This window comes from Squalius cephalus, assembly GCF_949319135.1.
Source record: "Squalius cephalus genome assembly, chromosome: 24".
NCBI classification, from domain to species: domain Eukaryota; kingdom Metazoa; phylum Chordata; class Actinopteri; order Cypriniformes; family Leuciscidae; genus Squalius; species Squalius cephalus.
In genome coordinates this window covers 23736717-23760291 of record NC_137145.1, presented here as the reverse complement: position 1 = coordinate 23760291, position 23575 = coordinate 23736717, and the positions used below count along the sequence as shown (strand labels likewise).

Below are 23575 nucleotides of genomic sequence, written 5' to 3'. Positions count from 1 at the left end.
CAATGAGGTTCATTCTTGTGTTACACAGCACGTTTGAGCTTCAGCAAGAAGTTTGTTCTCGCTCGTCAAGCAAGTTCGGTTGAGCTGTTTATGTGGTCGCTGATCAATGTTTATATGTGAATAAAAGCCTAAATTCAATCTGTTTATCATATAAAGCGATCGTGTCTCTTCAGAAAATTGACTAAACCACTCAATTCATGTATGAGCTTTGTTCAGAAGCAGGAGATCCTTTAAATATCCTCTTGGACAAAGGGGAAAAGTTGAGAACCACTTACCTAGGACTCTCTCATGAATGTGTGTTTATGTCAGGAAAAAAACTAAACTTTTGTTGCTAATGATTGTGTTTTTGCTAATCTGTGCACAAAGTATTTTCATAGCAGATTAATCTTCGTACTGACAGCCCTGTCCTTTTCTGATGTAACCACACCATATAGTTTAATGCAGCATTTGATTGGTTGGATTGGTTAAGGGTTTGGACTTCCAGGAAATGTTCAGGTCAGTCTGGTTGTAAAATGATCTTTGGCATGAGTTTGCAGAAATCACTTTGCTTTCGTTTGCTTGAATCATGTGATTCCGTGCAGAGATGAGGCTCATGCCAAACGATGCCAAAAAAGGACGTCTGACCTCTGACTCCTAATCTGATTCCCAGTCCGTGGCAACACTGCACCTTTATCAGCGTAAATCCTCTTAATGAAGCCAGCCGCAGTCTTTGGTTCACTCTTCACACACGCATGCTGTCATATTCATGGTCCTTGTGTTTTGTTGTGTGCAGGAATCGCCCACCTTCAGAGAGATGGCCCAGGAGACCAATCAAAGCCCCGTGCCCATGCTCTGTGCCACCGGCTGCGGTTTCTATGGCAACCCTCGGACCAGCGGCATGTGCTCGGTCTGTTACAAAGAGCATTTAACAAGACAAAACAATGGGGGAGTCAGTCCGATTAGCACAATGGGTACGTGTTTCCACTCTTTGAACATCTTCACGGACAATCGGACGTGTCGGTAAGGTCGATTGTTCCTCAAGCGTCTCATTAACACTAAAGGGATCTGGTCTCTTCCAGCAGCTTCCAGCAGTGTCACCAGCAGTCCTACCTCTGAAGCCTCGGCCATCCAGATCATTGAAGCGACACTAAACCACTCCTCCGCTGCTAGCGCCGAGTCGCCCAACAGCGCCGCCACCGCTGCCCTGCCGGTCACACAACAGATGACGGAGATGAGCATTTCCTGTGAAGACGACGTGGGCTCGCCGAAAGTAGAAGTTCCTGAACCGGGTTGGTATTTCTGTTTTTTTAGACTTGAGGAAGTGTCTCAGCTGAATCATGTTTAAAGTGCATCCCTGAAACCGTTTATGAAAGTCTTAACACTGGATAGGTTCAAAATAACAGCTTAATGCTTCTGGATCATTTATAACAAGGCGCAAACAACTGCAATATGCAGGTTTAGCAATGGGTTCAGGTTGGTCGTGTGAAATCACCATATTGGCCAATCCGCTTGGTTTGGAAGTAAACTCAGTGCTTCATACGGCGCTACACTATTGGCAATGGACCTTTTTGTTTGCAGCGTTTCTCTAATGTGACCGCACTTTAAGACTAGTGTGCTATCTTATACACTAGTGTGTATCTTGAACACTGCTTCATTTAAGCAATTTTTTTTCTCTTTTGCAAACGCCGCTCTGCAGCCAATTCTGAAGATTTCATTCCAATCCCAGTGCCGACCGCTTACACAACACTGAAACATACTAACCCTGAACCTACACCTTAAAGGGAAAGTTCACCCATAAATGAACGTTCTGTCATTTACTCGCCCTCAAGTTGTTCCAAACCTGTACGAGTTTCTTTCCTCTGTTGAACACAGAAGATATTTTGAAGAATATGGATAACCAAACAGTTGATGGAACGAAAGATACTATGGAACCTAGCCAATCCGGTCCATCAACTGTTTGGTCTCCCACATTCTTCAAAATATTTTCTTTTGTGCTCAACCGAGGAAAGAAACTGTTAAATAATGCAATTGGTTTGTTTTGACTTCAAATAAGAGACTTCATTGAGATGAAGTCCCTGTATGACATCTGAACTATTTATAAATAAATAAATAAATATATCCATTAATAGCCATGCAGATCTGTAAAATGCGTTTGTCATCTCAGTTGCATTGCTAAAAGAGGTTCTTACAGTCAAAATGATTCTTATAATTTGCTTCACAAGTAATGTTGATAGTTTTCCAAAGCGCTGGTGTAACTGAAGAAATCACCAAAAACTCTGTGCCTGAAAGAGTCACACATGTCTCGGTTTGAAAGCCACAATGTTTAAAATTGGCAAAAAGTTACAGAAAATGCCTGCGTACTGAAGATGGAAAGATGTTCTGTCAGCATGTAGTTGTTGTTTTTGGGGATGTTAATTGGTGTGTGTGTGTTTGCAGTCGTCACTCAGCCCACAGCGTCCGCTGCACCCCCGAGCTCCGCCGACGGGGACGAGGCCAAGACGCCCGAAGCCCCCAAACACAAGAAGAACAGATGCTTCATGTGCCGCAAGAAGGTCGGCCTGACAGGTGAGCAGAAGCTACGAGTGTTCCCACACACACCTACACACACACACGCTCCCTCCACACGTTCTGATGCTGATGTCTCGTTTGTCAGGGTTCGACTGCCGCTGTGGGAACCTCTTCTGTGGACTTCATCGCTACTCGGACAAGCACAACTGCCCCTACGACTACAAGGCAGAGGCTGCCGCCAAGATCCGCAAGGAGAACCCCGTCGTGGTCGCCGATAAGATTCAGAGAATATAACCCCCCCGCCCCCGCCGTCTTCACCTCGACTCTGCGAGAGATCAGATAAAAGGACTCGCACTTTGACCTGTGATTCTAAAGACTAGTTTTTTTTAATTACAGTATGGGAAAGAATCTTGTTTCTAAGCCAATGCATGAGTGATCACTTTGTTTCCATCTTTCTTTTGCTTTCTGTTGGTATATGAGCTTCAAGTTAAAACAAGCGAGAGGAAAAAGAACAAAAAACAGTCTCTGAAAGGTGTGACTCCGGAGACGTGTGTGTTTCTGAGTGTCCTGGATCTGATTGTTGTGTTAAAGGCTGGCTGTCTGTGATGGTGTGTCCTGGACTCTCTGAAGACTGTTACGGCTCTGGCCCGAGCGCCGTCAGAGCAGCAGTGCATGGCTGGCTCATGTAGCAAATGGACGCTCTTCTGTTTCCTCCGGGTCGAACGTTTCGCCCTCCCGTTAAGAGTCAGCCTTTTCCACATTTATCAACCACTTTCTGCTTGAGCGTCAGCCCACGTCAGTTAATGAGCTAATGGAGTGATGCTGGTTTTCTCTTTCATGTTCAAAAGATTTTTTGTTGTTTTTTTCAATTATTGACAGACTTTGTGAAAAATATGTAATCCAGTTGCGATGGTTTCATGCAGCCAGACCAGAATACTTCATGATCAGTTTTGGGTGCCCATGACACCAGTGTCCACAATGGATGTGGTGAGACATGGCTACTAACACACAACTATATCGATTCTCCCACATGACCCTTTAAGTGAAATTTATTTGATTTATTTTTTCCTTCAGTTGAGTTGTAATGTGACACCAGTTTATGAAAACGTGGTTCCTGGGCTTGTTCAGAGGGTTGAGTTTTAAGTGGGTGTTTTGCATGGATAGTGAAATACAGCATACTAGAAGTCCATTTCTTTTTTTCCCTCTAATTCACCTTTCTTGTGTGTGATTGATCTATTCAGTGGGTATTGAGTGTTAAATTCAGGTAAGAAATTAATGGTATTGTTTAGTGTCATTTAATCAGCCCTTTGAGTGTGCTTGAGTGTTGTGAGTCAGTGTGTGACTATAGTCTACTCGGCGAACGCCATCTTTAATCTGAGGCTCAGTCCGTCTCCTGTTTTTGGGTCTGGCTGCACAGCACTGTTTTATTTTAGAGCTTCGTCAGTTTACACCGTACAACTAACCTTCTGTTCTGATTTTGATTTTAGTTATGCAAGTTTGTACAAACCACCTTTATTTATTATATGTATTGCGCATATAATCTTGTTATCCAACATTACTGCGAAATTGTATCATGTAAATAAAATTATGTACAGAGATATCATTAAAATGTGTCCTGAACTGTTTTGTACTGTACTGGTGTAATAAGTTGTTCATTATAAGATTTATTTGTGCAAAATAACATGAAAGGGCTTTGACTAACTGGCCCTGGATGCGGATTGGTCAGGGTTGCAGATCTGTAACAAAACCAGCCATTGCCCAATCAGAATGACTAATTGAACTAGCCCTGCATCAGCATCAATGTAAGATGAGCTGTGGGAAGCGTTTTACTACTTTATAAATAAATGTTACATGTTATTTATGTTGACCATTAGAGGGCTATGTTGTACAAACTTCGATTAACACTTTTTACGATATGAAGGCGCTTCACAAAGCCTCGTTTCACCATTATTACGTACAATGCTACGCACCAGCAAGGCTTCATTACACACAATGTGCGCTTCCTCAGTGTTTTTGAACAAATCAGTTGAGTGAATGATTCAATGTCTCGCTCAAAGACTCTGTAAACTGCAGAAATACAATGAAAACCAGCAGTCGAACAAGCGGAGTGACGTACAGTGAAACTGATGGCTCAGCAAGTCATCCAAGCATTGGATTTAGTACAGAAACCCTGTCTTGAAGGAACTTTCAGAAATAAAGAGCAGTACAAGAACAAGATTTTTAATCAATTTGAACTGTTTGCAAATGATATCATTTTGAAATAGAACATTCAATCTGATTCATATGCTGAAAATGAAAACAATGCTTTAATATACACTATTGAGCAATTAAATAAATCACATAAACGACTCAATTCACAACGGCAAAATGTAACATTTCTATCGTAAAACAAACTACATCTTATCACTCTTTCACCGATAAAATCTGCAGTGTTTGTCATCTGTGAACGGTAAAGTCTCGCCGCCTTTGATATGATTGGCCAGCTCAATAATTATGACCAGCCTCGACGTTTTGTCAAAAATTCAAGTCAAATATTGGGCTGTGGAGGAGGGGCACCATTTGGCCATTTCTAGTTATTTTGGATGGTGGTTACTAAATATGAGCAATAATAATAACAGCAGTGATCGGTGAGAATACACTAGATATTGCTGGTTTGCAGTTATTACATTAGAACAGAGAATCCTTTCCTCAGGACTCATATTTCGGCGCTCAACAGCACATGAACATGTGACGGAACGAGAAGTTGAGCGGCACATCCGGTGGTTCAGGAAACGTGTCTGCGTCTGGTGCGTCTGGCGCGTCGGAGGAAGTCTTTCTCCCTCCACTTGTTCGGCTGCAGCATGTGCGGCCCGTTGTGAACACAGAGGATGGTCATCTGCTCCGCGTACTGCAGGTTCTGCAGGAGCTACACACACACACACACACACACCGAGTTACACACGCACATCAGTGTACATGTCACACACACCCGTATTCAGGAAACCCACCTTAGGAGTGATGAAGAAATACTGAGACGTGTTCACACCGCACGCGCTTCTCACCACAATGTCAAACACTCGCCTCTCGTTGACAGGGTCCATCCCCTGCACACAACACACACACACACACACGAGTCACACACACTCCACCTGAGGAACGGAGAAACATAATACCACAACTGCACTAGATGTTCTTCTACTAAGGTAACTGATTTTATACAGATTAGCAACAATGAGGCTTCTTTCACACACTTACACCAAACTGAGTTAATTAAACCAAACCTGAAAACACTAAAGAAACACTTACGTCATTAATTATTAAACATCATTACACGGCTCTGTGGAATACTTGATTCTGATTGGTGGTATGTTATTCCCCTCTTGCTGGGAACGGGTTTTCCTTGTGGAAGTTTTGCGTTTGGTGAGCAAATAAAAATATTAAAACTCAGTCAAATCAATCTAAGAACTTAGGAACTCCAAGGCACTCAAAGTAAGTAGAAAAAAGTTAAAAAGCCTTTATTTCATCCATGGCTTATGAAATAAAGGCTTTTTAACTTTTTTCTACTTACTTTGAGTGCCTTGGAGTTCCTAAGTTCTTAGATTTTAAGTATCCCATACAACCAAAGAGCACCGAGATTTTACACCCTGAAGCAGCACTTCTTTTGCATTCTTTGCTCTCAGTCAAATCAATATTTTGTGTAGTTATTTAACATGTCATCCGGTATCGTGGCCTCGCTCTCGTTTCATACAAACGCAGCTGCTGCCATTTTGTGACTTTTGTTTTGCACACAGCAATGGATTATAACAAACACGAACGACTTTAAATCAGTTTCATCTCAGATCAATATCCCCATTATTATTTATGTGGTGAAATACCATGTAATAAGTGGTATGACTGTACCGTATCTCTTAAATGTCCGTCTAGTTTGAACTTGGAAGCTTTGCGTTTAAAGAGCTAATAAGATATTTTGACTCAGATCAATATTTAATGTTTAATTATTTACTTATGTAGCATGCAGCCGTATAATATGCAGGATAATGTATAATGTACATCCAGCTGGTTGTTCTTCAGACTGATGCAGGATCACCCTGTCAGGGTTTATTCTGGGATAACGACTGGCTGGGTGTACATTATCCCTTACTCAACAATACTAGACTGACACCAGTGTTATCTTAGTACTATTGAGATCCCACTACAGCTTTTATTAATAGTTTGAATTGATTTTATTTTTATATTTTATTTTTAGTTATTTTAGTACATCAAGTTAAACCAAATAGAAATGAGAAATGTTGCTAAAAATTAAACAAGTTTGAATGCAAGTAAAGACATTTTTTAAATAGTTTTCTTTTTAGTTACTATAATAACCCCCGAGACCTGATTCAAGGACTGCAGATGTCCGTCTGGTGCACGTTTATCATTACAGACCTTACATAGCCCCGCCCCTTTTCAGCGCTGCGCTCGTTGTCTTCTGTCCTCTGGTTTGTATTTCCACAGCATGAAGGAACGATCTTACAGATTCATGAATGAACGGCTCGTTTTAAAATCTTCCTGGTCTACTGACATTTGTTCTGGCATCCGCTTCAAACATTACAATGCTCATGGTTATAACTTTCATGAACTCTACAATAAGTAAATACATGTGTGTGCGCTGGTTTGTCTGGAGCACGAGGTCTATCTGAAAGCACATGTAAGTCCTGAAGTGGCTGACCTGGTTGATCTCGTCCACCACTCTGAAGGGGCAGCGGTTGAGCTCCTGCAGGGCCATGAGGTACAGCATGGTGGACACACTGCGCTCTCCTCCGCTCTGATGGTGAGGCGTGAGCTCGTGCATCTGTGCGTTACTGCGAAACTTCACCTGGATGCGGATGCCGTACTTGTCATACTCCTCCTGAAACACACGTTCACAGTGCTGTGTTTGCTAGAGTCTGACACCCCGTGTTATGTTTGCAGAACAAGTTGAGAAGGCGGCTTTCAAAACGATCAAAGAAAGGAAACTTTGCTAACACAAAGAGAGCAGGAGAACGAGTCCTCACCTCATTCTCGGAGTGCAGATCCACCTCTCCAGCGCACTGCATCGAGCGGAAGAAATCACTGAAGCGCTCGTTGATCTGATCCACCAGCAGCTTCAGTGGATTCAGCCAGCGCTCTTTCGCCTGGGAAACACATCAGAGTTTGGTTACTCTTCATCTGTCTGCATGATGAGGGTGTCTGTGTGAGGTGGGACGCACCTCAGCGATGTTTCGACGGTAAGTGGTCAGAGCGTTGGTCTTGTCGTCCAGCTCCTTCTCCAAGTTCTGAATCTCCTGCTCGCGTCGGTTATACTCCTCCACCACCTGAGGGTCAAGACCAGCAGCGCATCAAACAGGGCAGGAACGAACAGCAGCCCTTCTCCTCTTCATCTTCATTAGAATTGACTATATAGAAGTATTTATGCTGCTAACTCCAGCTAGCAAGTGGGTCGCTGTGGAAAACTACACTCAGAATGAGAAACTGGCCAATGAAATGCATCAGAGAGGTTTGACTGAAATGCACACTTCAGAGGATCTGACAGCTGGATTCGTCAAAGTTCGCAAGGTTCACGAAATTAAATAATTATTAGGTATTCAAAGACTTGTTTCAGTCATATAAATGTGTATTTGCTGGATGCACAGTGGATTAGAAAGTATAATATTGTTTGCCGGTTAATTACTTAATAGAAAGACAAATATTTCTTTGTATACCGTTTACGTTCTGTTTAACAGCACTGTCTAATCATTTATTAATCAGATCTGTCAAACAAAGATGGTAAACTAATGAAGATGGAGAATGGGAGTTCAGGCACTGGGTTCTCAGCACTTTCAAAATAAAAGTCCCTCTTTCGACACACCGGCCAAAAAAAAAAAAAAAAAATCAGCGCCGGTGGTTCTGCAAAATCCATAGGGATTTAAAAAGAAAAATTGTTAAAGCATTATAAGCCTAGCCAATCAGCTACGAGGAGAATCACAACATTACAAACTTTGATTTGAAGCAAAAAAGTATTTGAAAATCTGACAAAAATACAAGATTGTGTTCGTAAACAGATTTAGTGAAGGAAAGAACTACAATCCCATGAAGCCTTGCGAACAGCATAATCAGATTACAAACAATGGAGAATATAAAACTAATCATTTAAAAATGTTTTAAGTATTTTGAGGGCATATGGAGACTAGATTATGTCATTTGCAGTGCAGCATCATGGGTAATGTAGTTTTCAGCACAAATTTAGCTGTTAAACAATTATGTTAAAATAACGTTAAAGTAAATTCCATCTATTAACAACCTCGAAGCTCACAGTAGGTCTTCTTTGGTTTACAAGTTATCATTAAAAATCTATTTCCCAAGGAGAAAATGAATATAAGTTTTTAACTTCCAGAATCCGACTGTTGCACTCTATATATTCGCCCTAGTGATCAATCGGTCAACCATTAGATAATATGCTAATTCAATTTAATTATAGCAACTGAGATGCATTTGGGGGAAAAAATTGGCATCAGAAATTGCATATTTTCAATCAGTTAGGCTGCAAGAACAATTTGGAATTGACATTCTGTTCATTTGCAAGATGGACATGGTTTATCAGAGGATATTGATCCCAAAATGGTCAAATATTGAGGAAAATATTACTCAAGCTAAACTTGGAGCTCTTTAAGGCATCACATGTGTCAAGTTGGAAATCAAGAAACTATTCTTATTCAGAATGGTTCCTCTTTTCAAGACTTCCAGTGTGAGTTGAAGTTAGGACTGGTTAGTAAAGGCAGAGGTTAGGCAAAGTGTGAATGAGCTGATGTGTAGTTGTTCTCACAGCATCACTGAGGCCGGTGAAGCACTCCGCTCTGGTCTTCTCTTCATTCAACATGGCATCAATCTCATCCAGTGTATCAGGCAACTGTCTGAAGGCCTGGAAGGACACCACACACACATAATGTTGTAAAATAATGAGTTAAACACAGAACGGAGGACAGATGTCTGAGGTAGACAGAACTCACTGTATGTAGTTCCTCTGGGACCGCCGTCTCTCCAGGGATCATGTTACAGATCTCGCCGACCCTCCTCATCAGAGTCTTGCATGTGTTCAGCAGATTGTTCTTTATCTGGTCCAGCTTTTTATACGCCACCTGTGCCGACACACAGACACACGTTCTGGGGTCTTACTGGGCACCATTCATCGGTGGGTCAGGAAGTTTTCATTAACGAAATGAAAATATACTAGAAATGCACAATATGAAAATTTTGGCCGATACCGATAACTCTTTACTTTGAAAGCTATACCGATAACCGATATATTGGCCGATAAATCTAAATCCAAATTATGATATATCTTTTGAGAGCCTGATTCCAAAAACAAAAGTCTCACCATTAAAATCCATGTCCCAAGCACACAATTATAATGATGTTCTCGTAATTTTAAGTAGCCTATATGACAGACTTGCACTGCACATGTTGCACTTTACTGTATTTTCTTTTTTTGAAGTGATTCCAATCATATTTCAAGCAATTCAGAACCATCACAGCGAACAGTGCGCCAAATAATCCATTATTTATCGGCTTTAATGTATCTGCCAAATTTTCTTATCGGGCCGATAACAATTACATGAAAAATGAACAAATATCAGCCGATACCGATATGGTGGCCGATATATATCGTGCATCCTTAAAATATTCTCTATTATCCTCAATAATTTAAATTCTCTAACTGAAAAATAGTGGGCCATTTACACAACATGTTTTGTGGTGAAAAACTTTGAGACGTTTTTTAAAAGTTGAAATTCTTTTAACCCGAGCACAGAAGACGTGAGCGCAACGGTCAAACACGTCCATTATGGCATAAAAACAATGGAGCAGTGTCGCAGTGCAATGGAAAAACGCATTCTTTGTATTTGTACGAACTGAAATAAATATCAAGTCACCTTTAAAATAGATAGAATATTACAAAATAAAGTTACTGAGTTAATATAATAACTTCTCTTATATTAACACAAGTATATTAATGCAATAATATATTATATTTGTATAAGAACTGAAATGGGATTATAAAGAGTCATTTAATTTATTTGTTCAACATCACATGTGGGTGGAAGAGACGGGTCTGACCTCTGCCTGCTTGAGTTCAGATGAGCCTTCCCTGCAGTCCGTCTCCAGTTTGGTTTTCTCAGCGGAGAGACCTGCGCTCTGGAGAGCCAAGTACACCTTCTCCATACTCAACTTGGCCTTCGTCTACACACACACAGTCATGAGACAAAGAACACCCGAGAGTAGAAACCAACATGCAGAGAGCACAAACACACCTGCATGTGACTCAAATACTCCTCCATTATGGCCACTTTCTTGTTGTTTACAGCAGCGATCTTGGCATTCGTTTCCTGTTCAACTGTCTCCAAGTTGATCTCACTTTGCTCCATCTGCCTCAAACTACACAGAGAGAAAAAGACAAAAGTAAAGAAGGTATCGTTCATGTCTGTTACAGAGTGTGGGATGAGAAAGTTTGATCTGAACAAACCCTTCACCCAAAGTCTGAGCAGTAGCAATGAGACGCTTGCCTTAGCAATAATCTGAAAGAATGAAACGCACGGATGGGCAGAATGTACCTGTCCTGTTTTGTGCTGATTTTCTGCTCCAGTTGTCTCTTCTTGCCTTTCAGCTCAGACAGCTTCTTCTTCTTAGCACGCAGCTCATTATCACGCCGCTCTAGTCGAGCCTGTTGCTCACGAATGGCTGCCATCCGTTCATCAATACTCCGCACCTTCTGGTCTGCTGCCTGTCAACGAGATGTCAAATCACACAGTACATTAAAAAAGTTAAAAAATTAAATAATAATAATAATAATCAGCTTTTAAAGAAGCGTACAATATTTTACAGCCCCCTAAAGCTATTTCTTGATGATTTAACCAAGTAAATCAATATATCTTCCAATCTGCTGCAGCGTTTAAATCAGTGGTGACAAGAGCTGTTTCTACTATCAAAGTGGTAAACTTAACTTATACGCAAAATTGGAATATCGCATTAAAAAATTAATTGTGAATAAAGCACTGATTCCATCCCATGTGTTCAAGAGAACAAAATCGTCACTTCCTGGGAAATTGGCGCAAAATATCTGTAATAAAAATGGAAGCTGCTGCAATCAGGGAAGAAACTGTGGCTCTTTTTACCTTCATCATAAACAAGTTGCGTCTCAGAGCGCATAGACGGATATAAACAATATAAACGCACGTCTCTCTATAAATGTTCTCTTGCGTTCGGATGCTGGTGTTTGGGAACACAATCATGCGAGACGCTTCTGGGAGGGAATTAAACCAAATCATTCTGATGACAGACTTTGGCTCAGGCCTTTCAGAACCACCAAACCAACATTTGAGATGCTGTGATGCGATTGGTCCGCTGGTTAGTCATTATCCAATCACATCCACTGTTGAGGCAAAATCACATGAGTTTTTTTTGTTGCACATCGAGGGATTTATTCAGTGAATGTTTTTCTATCATACTTATGTCTTCTTATCTGATATAAAAATATATATCCACCTGAATTAAGCACAGTTTTTAATGCACATTTTTAGAATCTATGTACCCTGGAAATCCAGAGTTCTCACGAGAGCACAAGTTGAATTTGCTCAGCGAGTTACTCTGGTGTCGAATAATGATGCTCATTAAATATGCCCCTCGATCTGAGCTGCACCAATCACAACGGGTTATCTGATATAGGCGGGCCAGAGGCGAGATGACGACAGCGCTGTGACGTTGAAGTCATTAGTAAACATTGCAAGATGGCTATGGATGAACACCAGTTGTTTTAAACGGCTTTGGCCGCTACAATGAACGAGTTAGACTTGGCTTTTTATCTAAAAGAAGAACAGAAGACGGCGCTCGAATCGTTCCTTTGCAAGAAGGGAGTTTTTGCTGTTTTGCCGACCGGATACGGTAAGAGTCTAATCTACCAGTTAGCTCCACTGGTAGCTAAGCGATAACTTGTTGTGATTGGTCGTAGTGTTATCCAATAGCGTGCAGTGAGATTTTCAAATGCATGCTTGGTGCCGCCCCTCGAGTTGGCAGATTTGCATTAGTCGACGCCAGACCATTAATCTTTCAGATTTAGGTCTGGATTTCCAGGCTAGAATCTATGCGCTTTGTGGAATATTCCCTCTCTCACTCTCATCTGCTCCTCCAGGTGGCGTCTCTCGTCCGCATCCACGGCTGTGGTGAGGAACTGTGAGGGCCGCAGGGCCGAGTTACTGGAGACCACGTTATTAGAGTAGAAGGACCTCTTCACCGTGTACTTCTCCTCCGCTGTGTAGATCATCCTCAACTGAACCTCTTTGATCACCTGCAAAAGAATGTTTATTTGTTTATGTCAGCAACAAGGCTATTTTCATTAGCAAAAACAACATAATTCATACAATTAACAAAAAACTATAGAAGACATTTCAGGTTAATACAAGATACAAATTCTAAAATACTTTCAGGTGATACTTTTTTAAATACATAATTTTTTAAATATTTTTTAAAACCGTTGTTTATTTGCAGTCCAGTGAAATATGTTTAATAGTCATTGAAGTTCGACATGGAAGGCATTGGTGGTGGTTCTTCGCCTTTTCCCTGCCACAGAAAAACACCAGGAAAAGCTTGTAGGACCATATGAATTTAGTTTTATTTTTCCTAAATTGTGTTTTCCATTTTAATTGTTTAATTAATTTTCATTTAATAATCAGAATGCATGTCAACTCAGTTAAAACTTTAACGATTTAATAATTGTAACAAAAAAAATCTGAAATTCTGTGCTATCGCTTTTACCTTTTCTAGATTCTGCTTTATAATTTAAAACAAATGTATTATGTTCATGTGTTCACGCCCCCATATAGTGAGATGGCAGACGCTGGCTGAAAACATGAAGAAAATGCTTCAGTGTGTGTGTAGTGTGTAGAAACTGTGGTGCTCATTCACACAGACACATGCAGACTTCTGATTCAATTGCTTTTGAGCTTTAATATTTAGACGCTAGTCAATAAGTGTACAGTCCTACTTTAGATTTATCCAAAATTGGCTGAAATTTAACAGTAAAGTCTGCGATGCTATCCACATTTTCTACAACACTGAAACCATAGGCCCCCAAATACGTGATGCGTATAAGTGTTTTAGGCAGCGTCCCAGCTGAATGAAGGAGGACCCACCTTCTCGATCATGCTCTTGGTCTTCTCTGTTCCTACAGGTACATCATTGACTTTGTACTGATGGCACAAGTAACTCATGACTTCCTCAGGAGCATCAAACAGCTCACGCAAGTACGAGAAGAAGCCATACTGCCTGCCAAAAAAAAAAATGCATAAATACATAAGCTAAAAATGAGCTGAATAAGATGTATTAGTACAGCAGGTCAAAAAGAAGGTGCTACTTTAGAGTCTCGAGGGGTCGTGATGGTGCTCTGGTCGAGCAGGACTCAGCTGGAGCGATGACACTGTTGACTCGTAGCTTCTGTGAGTCACGCACCTGAGAAAACATGACACATCTTACTGATTTTACTTCACTTACATCTATTATAGATGTTTATTATGCTATTATTTTATTGCATCATATTATTTTATGTTTATTGATAGAAAATAACATCAATTGTGTCAATTCATATCACATAAATTAAGGCTTTTAACTGCAAATAGACATGGTAAATTTTGGTAAAAGGGTTTCAAACATTTACAAACTTCATATAAAATGAACAGAAAATTGTTCATGGTGAGCAATCACCATTTTTTCCTCCACTGACCATTTGTTGTAGACACGATTGACACGATTAACTCGTAGAAATTTGTCAATCGGTACGAGATTTTGGACTTGTTGGTCTTAAAGTGACAGCATCCAAATGTCCCTGCTGTCGTTAATAATGTTAATCAAACAAAAACAAAAGAGAGAAAATCTCTCACTGCTCTTGACTGAATCACTTTAATAAGAGTAAATGTATTTTTAATTTACACAGTAAAGACCATGCATTGTTTTTTATACATTTGATTATACATTTTATGTAGCATTTCTAGTGCTTAAAGTTTTTCAGGTTGGTCCATTTCATTTGTGTCTTTGCTCTACTGTAGTTTGTTTTCTTTGCTCATTCTTTATCACTGTGTACTCGTCTTCAGTAAGCTTGAGTTGTTGTTTTTTTCTTTTACTTAGGCTAGTATTCGTTTTTTTGTCATATGCAAAATGGTGACAAGAATTATGAAAGATGATAGATAACCTTATCTAAAGCAAAAACAACTATATTGTGAGATATATATCGTTATCATGAAATAAAATTAGTCACATCGCACACCCCTAATAAAAAAAAAACATTAAAAAAAGATACTCATTGTGTCAGCTTCATTCTAAGTACTACATGCGGAGCTTCTCACCTCTGCCATGAACCTCTCCATGTCCTGCTGTCTCTGAAAGACGAAGGCTCTTAAGTCGTTTAGAGGGATGTGACTCTCAATGTATTTTGCGTGCCGAGCATCACGGACATTTATCTGGAAAAAATAAATTTGCGAGAACATCAAACTAATCTGCTTGGACAGCCATGTCCAGAAAACAGCGAGTGAATGAGCCGCTGTACTCTCACCACCAGCATCATGGGCTCGTGGACATTGCCTTCAAAACGCTGACGGTTATCCCTCAGCCACTTGACGGCCGTGTACGTGTCACGGAAACGGTTGCGCAGCTTATCCTCTTTCACCTTCATCATGTCCTCCAGACTCCTCAGATGATTCTGCAAACCTTCAAAACAACAACCAACAAACTAAAAATGAGTACAAGACTTAGTACCATGAACTGATAGAATTGATATGCTAAATTTTAGTGGTTTCTCCACAACAGGCAAAGATATAACACCATTATAACTGCAAAATGTCCTGTTTATACAACACATTTGTATGTTTTTTTGTGCTATCAAACATTACGCATTAATTCTCCAAAAGCTTCGTCTTTATCTCTGCGCAGGTCCAAACTCTCGCTCTCCAGTTTGGCTTTTTCATCCTGGATGGTCTTCAGCTCTGCGTTCACAGCCTCGATCTGAGGCGTGACGTCCTCCATGCTGTTCATGTTCTGCAGCTCCTTCTGCAGGTCTCGGATCATGAGCTGCGTGTGTCCAATCCGCTTCTGCCGGTCCACCTCCTCCGTCTGCTTCAGACTCAGGTCCTGTCTGATGTCATCCACCTAGCGGTTGACAGAGGAGACAGCGATCAGTCAGTGTTTTAATACAGTCTTTATTGGTGTAATAAAGCAGCGTTTCTCGACCGGTGGGTCTCACCCCAAAAGTGGGTCGTGGAGTGTTCAGTCAAAGAAACAACAACAAACGTAATTCCAAATGTTTTAGTAATGCGGGACTTTTATTTTGAAAGACATGCGTAAAAGCCGTTGACTCTTCAGTCAGACGCAGGCCTTGTCCACACGGACACAGTTATTTTTATAACCGTGACTTTTTTTTACGCGGTTCGGCCGTTCGTCCACACGGAAACGCAGTATCAGGTCACTGAAACCCCTGCCAGGGTGAGGATTTTCAGAAACGCCGGTTGCAGTGTTGTCGTGTAGACAGTAAAACCGGGGTTTTTGCTTCTGATTCAGGCTTCTGATTGGCCAACGTGGCTTTACGATTAGGGTTATATCGCCGCCTGCTGGTGTGGCATGCTCTTGACAGCGCTTGATAGCGTGTTTTTGCGTTTTCATGTAGGCGGAGATTTCTTTTAAACCGAGCATGTGTGGACGGGATTTTTTTTTAAAAGGAGGAGGAAAAACTCCGGTTATAAAAAATGTCCGTGTGGACTAGGCCGCAGTTTAAGTAAAGAGTGCCTGAGAAAAACGCACTGTCTTGATTTCCTGGGAAGGATTTGCATGTTCATTCTATTCATCAAGATCAGTGTCCATGTGTTTCATCAACAGTTCATGTTAGCAGGGCTTGACATCAACATCCGCCAACACGCCAAATGCGGGTGGATTTCAGGAGTGGTGTGTAACAGTCACTCCTACTAGCCACTTTGGCGGGTTGAATTTTAGATATTATAGCCTATAAATTTTTCAATTGTAGTCTTTTAAAAAGGCATCTGAAATAATAAACTAAGTGCAATGGAGTGTTGTCAAAAATACAGATTATTTTGACACTGAAATATCAGAAACGCTTCCAATACTCATTTTACTCACTTTCTCGCTCTCTCATCTCGAGCTGACACACAAACCCGCCTCTCCTCACTCACTCACTCCCTCAGATTTTGCGCTCACACCCAAAGTGTGGCACATAAAGCCGCCTCTCAGTACTAAATTGAGTTCTTTTTAGCTGCTTATTGTACTTAAACATTCATATACACACTAAATAATGTCAAAATGGCAGTCTTGGTGAGATATTCACATGAACACAGTCAGTTATGTTTTAAGTGAATGTAAACAGGTGAGAAAGGAAACGCAGTGTAACAGTATAATGGATCTGTGCGTCAGGTCTTAAAGTGACAGCAGCCTAATATTCCTGCTGCCAAATTATGAGATGATTTTGAAAAAATCTATTTGGCAGCTTTCCCCCATGATGTCAAAATGTCAAAATATCTTATACTGTTTATTCATCAGTGTTAACCATTTTTGAGAAATTAATACTTGGTTCAAAGACCTACAAATTTGGGTCATAGTGACCATGCTGAGAACCACTGCTATAAAACACTCTCTTAAAATGTTTCATAAGCGGTTCCTCTTTCAGAACAAACCTCTTTACTCCTCAGTTCAAGCTGATCATGTTTCTGTTTACATTTCTGTGACACCTCTCTGATACTGGCGGTCTGAAAACAAAACAAAAAACAGTGTCATTAATTTTACATATAGAAGGAGATGAGACAGATGGTAATAGGGTTAGTGGTCTGCGCTGACCTTCTCCCTCATCTGCTGCTCGATGGGCTGCAGCTGACTCTCCACCGACCGGATCTTTCTGATCAGCGGCTCCTGAGCATCTTTCAGCGACCTCAGCTTCCTTTTCATTTCCTCTCTGTCCTTCTTCACCCCCTCCAGCTCTTTACGTGCCGTTTCATACTCCTAAAAATTGGAAACAGAGAGTAGTCTAGAAATACATTCAGAGTGCACACTTGGTTTTATCAACAGGGGTGTAAATCAGACAGTTAATCACGATACAATACGATATTGATTCTCTCAGCCAGCGATACGATATTTGCCGATACCTCAAAAAATTCTACGATACGATTATGATTCGATTCAGGGCTATATTGATCGATTAATCGATATTTAGATATTATGTGCCAAGTGTACACAACCAGTTACGTTTATTAACTCACACTAATACATGCAAAAATATATAACATGAAAGTTTAATTAAACTCTTTGAAAACTGCACACCCTCTCCCAACTGGGACATTTACAAGTTGTTTGTTACAAGTTTTAAAAAAAACATGATATATGAAAATGAACAAGAACGGAGTTATATGTTTTTGCAAATGAAATGTATAACAGAAGAGTTCATTTGCAAAAACAGATAACTCCGTTCTTGTTCATTTTCATATATCATGTTTTTTTTTTATATTGTGCATTTGAATATCAGTCAAACTGCAGCTGGGTTGTTTTGATTAAGTAATAATAACAAAAAAATACAGGTAACTTATAAAATGAAAGTTCATTGAAAGTATTTTATATATATATATATATTTTATTTATTTTTTTGTGGCAAAAGATAACTCCACATTTCATGTTTCAGAGTTAAATTAGCCAAGTAATTGCTATGATACATAATAAAACACTTGGTTAATCTTTGTAACGTTAATCTTCTCAGCTGACATAGACGCCTGTCAAACTTTGTTGTTGTGATTAACATACACGCACTACAGAGAGCTTTTCCCTCACCACTAACGAGCTGTTTCAGCAAGATTCCGTGAAAAAGTTTCAGCTTTTATTTTCCTTTCACGCCCCGAATAAGATATCACGGGTTCATCAAGTTCGCTGAAATCCATCCTCAATCACTTTTAGTCAGCTTTGACGAAACTCCTCTCAGCTAGCGCGTCTTTTCAAAGTGACAAGCAAGCAGCCTTGTCACCTGACCTGAATACTGCGCACTGATTCGCTAAAACAGACTTTTCGGGGCTTGTCGTTTCTTCTGTAAAACATGAACTCGCGATGCCTTGACAGTGAAAATACCAGCTTTTGTGACAAAGGGTTCAGTTAATCTTGTCAGGCGTCTATTTCAGCGGAGAAAAGTTACGTGAGGATGTGGAGTGTGTCAAAATAAAGGTACCGTATATCGATATTTTATGTGTGGTATCGATGCATCGTATCGTTAGACGTTTGATCGATGCACTTAAAACTTGGCAAATCTTTGTTCAGGTTTCTCTGAGCAATAGGAATTTTTATTGGCATCTATTGGTGTCGTGTTTACAGGCACGTGGGCGGGACAATAACCTGTCACTCATATGAGATCCACCAATAGCAAACCACGAGCATTCAATCAATTCCCCATGGACAAAATCAAGTCCCGCCCTAAATTTGATCTTGTTCCAGAAGCCTTTTCACCCTGATATATTTGGCAGTAGGGAAGAAAAGACTATCACAACTTCTACTTCATGTCGACTTTAAATTTGTCATCAATGATTAATTTATTTGGCAACCGAAAGTGTCTAATATTAATAATAGGGAGTTTTCACAATAAAGTGACTAGTATTCAGTGCATTGTGTGATCCAACCATAGCGGTCAGTCACCATGAGTGAGGACCACCCTTACAATGAGGATTCATTTCTCTCAGGAAAGCTTTTTAGCACTAATGCAACAAAATGAAACAGAAAGAATGTGCACAATCATGACTTATGATCAATATCAAAGAAACCTTCCACTCTGGTTTTGGGAAAGTTTAGCCTAGTAAGATGGGATGCTCACCACCAAGGGTTTCTTCTTCTCTAGCATCTGGATCCTGTCCAAGTGTCTCTTCTTCATGTAGTAACGCTCCACATCCAGCTTGTTCCTCTCATTCCTCTGCTTGGCCTTCTCTAGGAAGTTGGCTTTCTCCTTACAGACATTCTGTTCAAGCACCACACACAGCATGGAGTAAAATGAAAGGCCTAATCGGGACTATAAACACAATATATTGGATTTCAATACAAGAAAAGCGTTCACCTCCAGGTCCCTCTCCTTGCTGCGAAACGTCTTGAGCTCGCAGTGAAACTCATACATTTCTGGTGGGCCGACAGACTTCTCAGTGGCTTCAAGAAGCTCAATCTTACTCATCTTAGCAAACTCACCGACCTTCTCCTGTGACAACAGATCAAAAGCAGAGGATTAATTATAGAGGACATATTACTGATCATTTTCACCACATTCTCCATTGTTGCAGCGCCTCTCTTCCCGGTCTGTCAGTAACGCTCCGTTTAGTTTCTGTCTCTATGAAGCCCCTCCTTCTGAAAAGCACAATGTGCTCTGATTGGTCGGCTGGATCAGTGTGTTGTGATTGGTCAGCCGTTTCGAGTGTGTTTGGGAAATGCCCCTTACCATAACCGCCAGTTTCAACACAACTAACTAACTCAACCAGGCCATCATTCCTTTATTCTGCGTATGCCTTGGGATGGAATTATTTAAATGAGGAATATTGTGATGTGTTCGTTCCCGGAAGAAAACTCAAAACCACAATGGAGGCGTTTCAGGGAGTTCAGAAATGGTGCTTACCAAACATGTTCACAAGTCTTTGGGGTCCAAGTTCATGTCAAGTCTTTGTTCTATTTTTAGAAATAGTTCTTTCAGCTAGTTTTCAGAGTTTTGAAATATCAAAACTGATTACTTGAATTGTCCAATAAAGCACACCAAGTATTGTTTAAATAATTAATTTAAAACACACAATATATATTACATACTATACATAACATAAAATTTGGAATTCAACGACGGTCACCACGAGAAAAAAAACATGCTGTGTATTTTGAGCTATTTAGGTAAGACGTGGCTATATTACAGCGGCTTGTTATTCATTTATATAACAGCACTGCCTTCAGATGTGTCACACGCGTATATAATAACACTGGCTTGGTGTGTTTAGAGATGAATTGTGATTTTTGCTGCTGCATGTAATGAATGAATGAGGAATAAATAGTAAAATGATGCGTTTCATGCTGTCATGGGGATGACTTGTGTTTTTCATGAGTCTCTGTCTTCAAGTCCAAGTCAGTTGCTCACCAGTCAAAATTAAAGTCTTTTTTTTATTTGCGACTTAAGTGTGACTCGAGTTTCCATCTCTGGTGCACACTGATATAAGGCGCCTTCGCACCGGATAGTTCTAGGAACGTTTTCTGGTTGCATTCGCACCGCCAGTAGGAACTCTGAAGTGACGCAAGTCGTGCTTGTTGTTGTGGCATTTATTTTGACGCCGCGGCGGACCTTTATATGGCACAGAGAACACCAGAGCCTGAGCTCACAGTGCTCGCACTCTCTGTGTTCATTAGTTTACGATCGGTCTAACAGCTCTGTCAAATATGTTATTATTAGATAGAACTATTATGTAGAAAGTAGACAGTAATGAAAAGTTAGTAGTTTATGCCATGTGGGTGATGTCCAGAGTGGCTAGCTGAGCAGAAATACATAATCATGCTCCTCTTGGTCTCCTAAAAGTTGAAGAGGTTAAGAGGCCCATCTATCACTGTTTTCCATGTTCGTAGAGTTACTTCGTGGAGTAAAAAAGCCTTTTTAAAAATGGCGGGTGCTGGTGTTTCACGTGTGTTTGGCAAATCAGCGTCACTAACATCACGGATAGTTCCTATAGGGCTAGTTTAGACCCTACTCTGATGTAGGAGTTAAATTAGTTCCTCCAAAATGAGTTCCTAGAACTAAAATCGTTCCTAGTTCATGCGGTGCGAACACGCCAAAATCCTGGAACTTCCGCCAATAGTTCTAGGAACTATGAAAAGGTTTTGTGCGAAAGCCCCTATAGAGAATAGCTCCCTTTGGAGCGACTTTGTGCTTTGAAGAGCTTTTTCATGCTCAAACAGCAACATTACACACTAAAGAAAGATGAACTTGTAAAAGTGCATATTAGCTCCTTTTTGAAAAAAAAAAAAAAAAGTAATTCTTCAAACCTTTACAGACATGTTTGGCCATATATATAGTGCAATAAAAGCTCCTCATTATAATAAGAGCACTCACCTGTGGCAGAAACTGACACAAGTTGCCGACCTGAATGTGCAGCTCTTTCACAGCCTCCTCCACAGCCCTCTGGCTGGAGTGCTTCTTATTGAGCATCCAGGACGACTGGTTGTTCTCCACCTGGATCTCTCTGGTGATTATCAAGTTTCCACTCGCTCTGAATCTGGACACAAAGATTAAATGAACAAATCTATGTCTCTCCAAGGACTTTTGGAAATGGAAATTGAACAAATATATATATACATATATATATATATACTTACAACTCAATTTCAACTGAACCTTTATTACACCCTCGCTTCACATACAGACCAACCTAGAACATAAAAATATCTAGTTCATTTATTATTTATTGACAAGTATGTAACAGTGATATTTTAGTATATACTATTATAATTTTCATTGAATTTATGTTTTTATATTTTCATCCTAAAGTTTTAGTAATTTTGTAGTGTTTAAGGTTATATAGTTTTTATTAATTTTTATTTCAGTTTTAGATATTTTTCGAACATAATGAAAATTAATGAATGAATTTAAACTAAATGATAATGAGACACGTTTAATATGTATAAGTCTTTTATATTTTATTTCAGGTTCTGAAAACATTTATGTATGGTATTAGTTTTAGTTAGCGATAATAACCCTTGTATGTGATAAGGTGTTTCTGAATGTAAAATCTGAAAACTGTATGCACAAAGGAAAACATTTCAGTATCATACTTTTTTTTAAATGCTAATTAAAGTCCCAGTGAACCGGAAATTGCAACCGACTTTACATATTTCCAAGTGAAAGGGAATATTGAATAGAGGGCAGGGTTTTCCTTCAGCGCACCTCCTCTCCATCCCTCGCTCACAGCAGACTGACGGTTGAGGGAAGTGGTTAAGGAAATTCAACCCAAGCGTCATCAGAGAAGGAACGCTATTCCAGAGCGCAAGCAAATTTTCTGATTTTGACTTAAGATTACCACGACAAACTATTTTATTCTGTGTATTAACTTGCACGGATTAATTGTTCATCAAAAGACTAGTAATGTGCATTAAAATAAATAAGGTCCATTTTGATTTCATGAAAACTTTAAAGCACCAATTCCTTAAAATGTACATTATATGAGTTAAATTAAATCTAAAACATTCAAATCTCATGGACCCACATTTCAGTATGTATTAGAGAAAACCCCACAGGAACTGCATCCATGTAAAAACTCCCTTTCTATTAGTATCCCTGATTATATCATGTAACATTTAAGATGTACTGGCTTGTACACTTTGCAAAGTATCATAAGTTACAAATAAAAAAAATTGCATTCACATATATTTGTGAATACTGTGTGTGTGTGTGTGTGTGCCAAACTACATAGACATGAACATCTGTGTATATTTAAGAATCATATTGTGAGCTTTCAAACTTTCAGGTACATTGTATGGAAAGTTGTAGAGTTTATTGTGAAATGATTGGAAGTGTTCATGACACTTTTACCATCTGAATAAATGTCTGAAGCCTAACAGAAGCTGAGGGATAAGACTCGCCTTGTCCCCTCGGCCCAGCACGGCTGTTTTCCCGGCCAGGCCCAGGCAGATGGCGCACACGATGCTGGACTTCCCCGTGCCGTTGGCTCCCACGATCATGTTGAGTTTGGGACCGGGGAAAACTTCTGAGTGATCGTATGTGCTGAGAACAGAGATGAGCGTGATTACAAGCATGACCCAGACTGAATCTGTCAACACTCACACGACACTTACAGGAAGTTGTGCATGGAGATGCGGACGATGGAGCCCTCCACGAACCCTCCTGCTCCTGCTCCTCCTGCTGGGACATTTGTGCTGGTGGACGGTATCGCTGCGCGGTTGGAGGGCTGTGAGTTGGTTAATTCATGGCTTATTCGTTTTCTCTTCTGCGGCAGCTCCATTTCTCTGCCCGTAAACCCCACGGACGGTTGATAGCAAGCAGCCTCACATCACTTTCGTTTCGCGCCGGTGTTGT

The 23575-nt window shown here is 40.2% G+C and overlaps 2 protein-coding genes across 5 annotated transcripts in view; one reads left to right on the top strand and one right to left on the bottom strand.

Annotated features, from left to right (window-relative positions):
- zfand5b (zinc finger, AN1-type domain 5b) overlaps positions 1-3658 on the top strand; it is an 8167-nt gene extending 4509 nt beyond the window's left edge. For 2 of the 4 annotated variants that reach the window (XM_079861894.1, XM_079861895.1), the window contains exons 2-5: positions 773-950; positions 1059-1268; positions 2416-2544; positions 2633-3658. In XM_079861894.1, the coding sequence (XP_079718020.1) occupies positions 794-950; positions 1059-1268; positions 2416-2544; positions 2633-2781 (645 nt within the window). In that variant the 5' untranslated portion in view covers positions 773-793 and the 3' untranslated portion in view covers positions 2782-3658. The remainder of the gene's footprint in view (positions 1-772; positions 951-1058; positions 1269-2415; positions 2545-2632) is intronic. The other 2 variants (XM_079861896.1, XM_079861897.1) reach the window with 1 other exon arrangement.
- On the bottom strand, positions 3525-23575 carry smc5 (structural maintenance of chromosomes 5). Its single transcript, XM_079861893.1, has 24 exons — positions 23335-23575; positions 23122-23263; positions 21859-21911; positions 21596-21758; positions 19583-19717; positions 19346-19486; positions 17341-17502; positions 17181-17252; positions 15393-15648; positions 15056-15210; positions 14850-14963; positions 13865-13959; positions 13644-13776; positions 12626-12799; positions 11070-11239; positions 10770-10893; positions 10576-10698; positions 9471-9599; positions 9287-9382; positions 7695-7799; positions 7500-7619; positions 7175-7354; positions 5475-5570; positions 3525-5392 (listed from the first exon to the last, which is right to left on the bottom strand). The coding sequence occupies exons 1-24, from the start codon at positions 23499-23501 to the stop codon at positions 5252-5254; spliced, it is 3246 nt and encodes a 1081-aa protein (XP_079718019.1). The 5' UTR covers positions 23502-23575; the 3' UTR covers positions 3525-5251.

Bases quoted from the DNA above. Each gene is read 5' to 3' on its own strand.
- smc5 (XM_079861893.1), bottom strand. From the start codon at position 23,501: ATGGAGCTGCCGCAGAAGAGAAAACGAATAAGCCATGAATTAACCAAC. The intron at 17,503-19,345 runs GTGAGCATCCCA...TCCAATTTTTAG, and splicing joins AGAAGAAGAAACCCTTGGTG to GAGTATGAAACGGCACGTAA. The intron at 7,800-9,286 runs GTGAGAACAACT...CTTGACCCTCAG, and splicing joins TCACCGGCCTCAGTGATGCT to GTGGTGGAGGAGTATAACCG.